This window comes from Penaeus japonicus, unplaced genomic scaffold (assembly GCF_977035675.1).
Source record: "Penaeus japonicus unplaced genomic scaffold, GWHDUDI00000001_assembly GWHDUDI00000006, whole genome shotgun sequence".
Lineage (NCBI taxonomy): Eukaryota > Metazoa > Arthropoda > Malacostraca > Decapoda > Penaeidae > Penaeus > Penaeus japonicus.
Genome location: NW_028234408.1, coordinates 7,841,241 through 7,846,240, shown reverse-complemented (window position 1 = coordinate 7,846,240; position 5,000 = coordinate 7,841,241). Strand labels below are relative to the sequence as shown.

The window sequence follows — 5,000 nt, the reverse complement described above, 5'->3', positions numbered from 1 at the left end:
TATTATTATCATTTTTATTATTATCATCATTATCATTATCATTAACATTATTATAATCATTATTATCATTATCATAATCATCTTTCCATCATCATCATCATCATCATCATTATTATTATCATCATTATTATTATTATCATTATTATTACTAGTGTTATTATTATAATTATTTTTCATTATCATCATAATCATTATTACCATCATTATCATTATCATGATTATTATTATTGTTATTATTACTATTATTGTTATCATTATCATTATTATCATTATCATTATTATTATTATCATTGTTATTATCATGATCATAATTATCATCATCATTAAAAGTTTTTATTTTACGTATCTTATCCTCTTCCCCCCCCCCCCCCGCTTTCATTCCCTAATTCCCGCTCTCTCTGCCTCTCTCTCTTTCACTCTCTCTCACTCTTTCTCTCTCTTTCTCTCACTCTCTCTCTCGCTCTCTCCCATTCTCTCTCTTTCTCTCTCTCTCTCTCTCTCTCTCTCTCTCTCTTGCTCTCTCTCTCTCTCTCTCTCTCTCTCGCTCTCTCTCATTCTCTCTCTTTCTCTCTCTCTCTCTCTGTCTCTCTTGCTCTCTCTATCTCTTTCTCTCGCTCTCTCTCACTCATTCTCTTGCTCTCTGACTCTCTCTCTCTCTCTCTCATTCGCTCTCTCTCACTCTTTCTCTCGCTCTCTCTGACTCTCTCTCAATCTCTCTATCTCTCTCTCTCTCATTCGCTCTCTCTCACTCTTTCTCTCGCTCTCTCTCACTCATTCTCTTGCTCTCTCACTCTCTCACTCTCTCACTCGCTATCTCTGACTCTCTCTCGCTCATTCTCTCTTTCATTCACTCTCTCTAATTCACTCTCTCTGACTCTCTCTCTCTCTCTCTCTCTCTCTCTCTCTCTCTCTCTCTCTCTCTCGCTCGCTCTCTTGCTCCTTCTCTGCCTCTCTCCTCTGTATTTTCTCATCATCATTTTTTATTATCATTATTATTATTAACATTATCAACAGCACTACCACCATCATCACAATCAATATCATTACCACCACCGCCACCACAGCCATCATCACCATCAGCACCACCGTCATTCCCACCACCATCACCATCATTATCTACACCACAACCATCACCATCTTCACCACCACCATCACAACAAACTCACCACATTATCTTTGCACTAGAACTCCACTCATAACCGTGACCAATATCACCATCACCACCACCATCACCACCACAACCACTCCTACCACCACCATCACCACCACAACCACTCCTACCACCCCCTCCATCACCACCACAACCACCACCACTACAACCCCCACCACCACCACCCCCACCACAACCACCACCACCACAACCATCACCACCACCACAACCACCAACACCACAACCATCACCACCACCCCCTCCACCCCCACCACAACCACCACCACCACCACAACCACCACCACCACAACCATCACCACCACCCCCTCCACCCCCACCACAACCACAACCACAACCACCCCCACCACAACCCCCACCCCCTCCACCACCACCACAACCACCCTCACCACTCCTACCACCCCCTCCACAACCCCCACCATCACCACCACAACCCCCACCACCACCACCACCACAACCATCACCACCACCCCCTCCACCCCAACCACAACCACAACCACAACCACCACAACCACCCTCACCACTCCTATCACCCCCACCACAACCCCCACCCCCTCCACCACCACCACAACCACCCTCACCACTCCTACCACCCCCACCACAACCACCACCACCACAACCACCACCACAACCACCCTCACCACTCCTACCACCCCCTCCACAACCCCCACCACCACCCCCACCACCACCCCCACCATCACCCCCTCCACCACCCCCACCACCACCACCACCACCACAATAAACGCACCACCCTGCTCTCTCCTGCAGTCACCTGTACGAAGTGGGACTTGACTACCGCCACGGAACAGGTCACGGCATCGGCATGTTTCTTGGCGTTCACGAATGTAAGTTTGTTTCGTTGTTTCACGAATGTAAGTTTGTTTCCTTGTTTCGTGTTTGTTTTTGGTGTTTGTGGTTTGTTTTTTTGTTGTTTGTGGTTTGGTTTTTGTTGTTTGTTGTTTGTTTTTTTTGTTGTTTGTTGTTTGTGGTTAGTTTTTGTTGTTTGTTTGTTGTTGTTATTTTTTGGTGTTTGTTTTTGGTGTTTGTTGTTTGTTTTTGTTGTTTGTTTGTGGTTTTGTTTGTTTGTTTTTGTTGTTTGGTGTTTGTTGTTTGTTTTTGTTGTTTGGTGTTTGTTTTTGTGGTTCGTTTTTGTTGTTTGATGTTTGTATTTGTTTTTGTTGTTTTGTGTTTGTATTTGTTTTTGTTGTTTGGTGTTTGTTGTTTGATGTTTGTGTTTTTGTCGTATTCGTTATTCTTGTTCGCTGTTCGTGTTCGTTATACGAGTTACTGTTAATGTTTTGGAATTATTTTTATTGTTTTGGTTATGATCATTATGATAGTAATAATGATGATGATAGTAAATATGCTGATGGTGATAATGATAGTAAATATGATAATAATGATAATGATAGTAGATATGATGATAATGATGATGATAGTAAATATGCTGATGGTGATAATTATAGTAAATATGATGATAATGATGATGATAGTAGATATGATGATAATGATGATGATAGTAAATATGCTGATGGTGATAATTATAGTAAATATGATGATAATGATGATGATAGTAGATATGATGATAATGATGATGATAGCAAATATGATGATAATGATAGTAAATATGATAATAAGGATAGTAAATATGATGATAATGATAATGATAGTACATATGATGATTATGATAATGATAGTAAATATGATGATAATGATTATAATGATAATGATATTGATAACTAGATGATAACAATAATGATTATAATGATATAAAAATGATGATATTTATAGTAATGATTATCATTATAGTTATTATTGTTATTGATATTATCATGATCATTGTTAGCATTATCATCATTATTATCATCATTATTATCATTATCATTACTATTGTCATAATTATTCCTATTACTTTTGTCATCACCACCATTTTTATCATCATTAGCATTATCCTTGTCATTATTATTATAATCATAATGATCATTATCGTCATTATTAGTAGTAATGTTATTATCATAACTATTATTCTCGTTATTATCATAATCATTATCGTTATTATTATCCTTATCATTTTCATCATTATCATTATAATCATCCTCATTATCATCATTATGATCATGATAATGAGACAATTATAACAACAAATCATAACCCTTATTATATTCATCATCAATAAGTTATAACCACTATTATATCATTGTTATTATCATCATGATCATGTTAATCATAATTGCTATTGTCAAAATGATTGTTATTAATACCATCACTGGCATTATCATGTCATAAATCATTATCATCATCATTATCTTTATCTAATGATAGCATTATTTTGGGTGATTTCATTCGTATTAGAATCATCATCATCAAGATTAATGTAAGTTATTATCTCAATGTTATCATTATTATCATAGGTGTTTTATCATGATTATTTTTTAAATAGATTCTTATCAGATACGAGGAAATCACATAATGTTTATTATCAATGAATTAAACATCTTGATAGTTGATAATGTCATTTTTTTCCATTATACTAGAGAGACACTTTTTTTGTTTTCGCAATCCAGAAGAAATAAAATTTATGACTTGATATGCCTAAATATACCCGTTCAGTTCACTGCATGTCTATGTAACTTAATTCTTCCATTTATATCTAATCATATATACAAATTTTGAGATAAGAGCAATATCTCTACAGTTAATGAGGATAGATCGTAGGGTAGGCTTATAAAATACAGAAGAAAAAAATATTGAGGCCTTGAGGTCACATCCATACACGAGTCTCCCCTTAATCAAATTTCAAAGAAAACGTAAAGGCATCTGAGACAAACTCGGTATTCTTTAGTGAAACTTTGACATCTTATTATAAACACTTTATGATTTTTATTTCCCAGCTTTTCTCTTTCCCTTTATCCTCTTTGTCTCTATATATTTGTTTATCTCCTTAGCTCCAACGCAGATCAGGATATATGGAACAGAAAGCCATCCCTTTTTCTCTGGTTATTTCTTCTCCGACGGTAAAAACTCTTTAAGAATTACAAGAATATTTAAAAGCTTTTCTTTCCTTGGGGATTTTGAGTACTTGGGAACACGCAGCTATGCACATAGAGGATTGTGTGTGCATGTATGGATGTATTTATGTATTATTGTATCTCTAAACACACTCAAATTACATACTTACATGTGTACTTATATAGGCCTAAGGATAGATACATACACAAACATAAAAATACAAACATAAAAAAAACAACATAAATGCATACATACATACGGTGCATATCCATTACTTTTAATCCCCATACCCTTGCCAAACACACACACACACACACACACACACATGCTGAAAAAAAAGTTGAAAACAAAACAACGAAGGGAAAAAAAAAAAGACAAAAGAAAACACACGACTATGCCAAAGACTTGCGTTTCCCTCCGTTGTTTTGTTTTCACGCCCCCCCCCCAAAAAAAAAAAAAAAAAAAAAGAAGACATGATCACCCTTTACTTAGTCTTTTGCCAGTCTTTCCAATATAAGACATATCATAATGCTTTTGCCGTTTTGTTGTAGCCTTAAGTCCAGCGTATGAACAAGGCTACTTCGATTCCAATGGTGAGTAGGGGGGGGTGACTGTCTTGTGTGTGTGTGTGTGTGTGTGTGTGTGTGTGCTTTTGCGTGTGTGCTTGTTTGTGTGTTTGTATGTGCTTGTTTAGTGTGTGTGTGCTTGTTTGTGTGTGTGTGCGTGTGTGCTTGTTTGTATGTGCGTGTGTGCTTCTTTGTATGTGTGTGTGCTTGTTTGTGTGTGTGTGTGCTTGTTTATATGTGTGTGTGCTTGTTTGTGT

At 36.7% G+C, this 5,000-nt stretch overlaps 1 protein-coding gene across 2 annotated transcripts in view; it reads left to right on the top strand.

Annotated features, from left to right (window-relative positions):
• LOC122265814 (xaa-Pro aminopeptidase 1-like) overlaps window positions 1-5,000 on the top strand; it is a 28,811-nt gene that overhangs the window by 20,806 nt on the left and 3,005 nt on the right. The window contains exons 13-14 of one of the 2 annotated variants that reach the window (XM_086537629.1): window positions 1,937-2,013; window positions 4,729-4,770. In XM_086537629.1, the coding sequence (XP_086393755.1) occupies window positions 1,937-2,013; window positions 4,729-4,770 (119 nt within the window). Of the gene's footprint in view, window positions 1-1,936; window positions 2,014-4,113; window positions 4,183-4,728; window positions 4,771-5,000 lie in introns of both variants that reach the window. The other variant, XM_086537628.1, reaches the window with a different exon arrangement.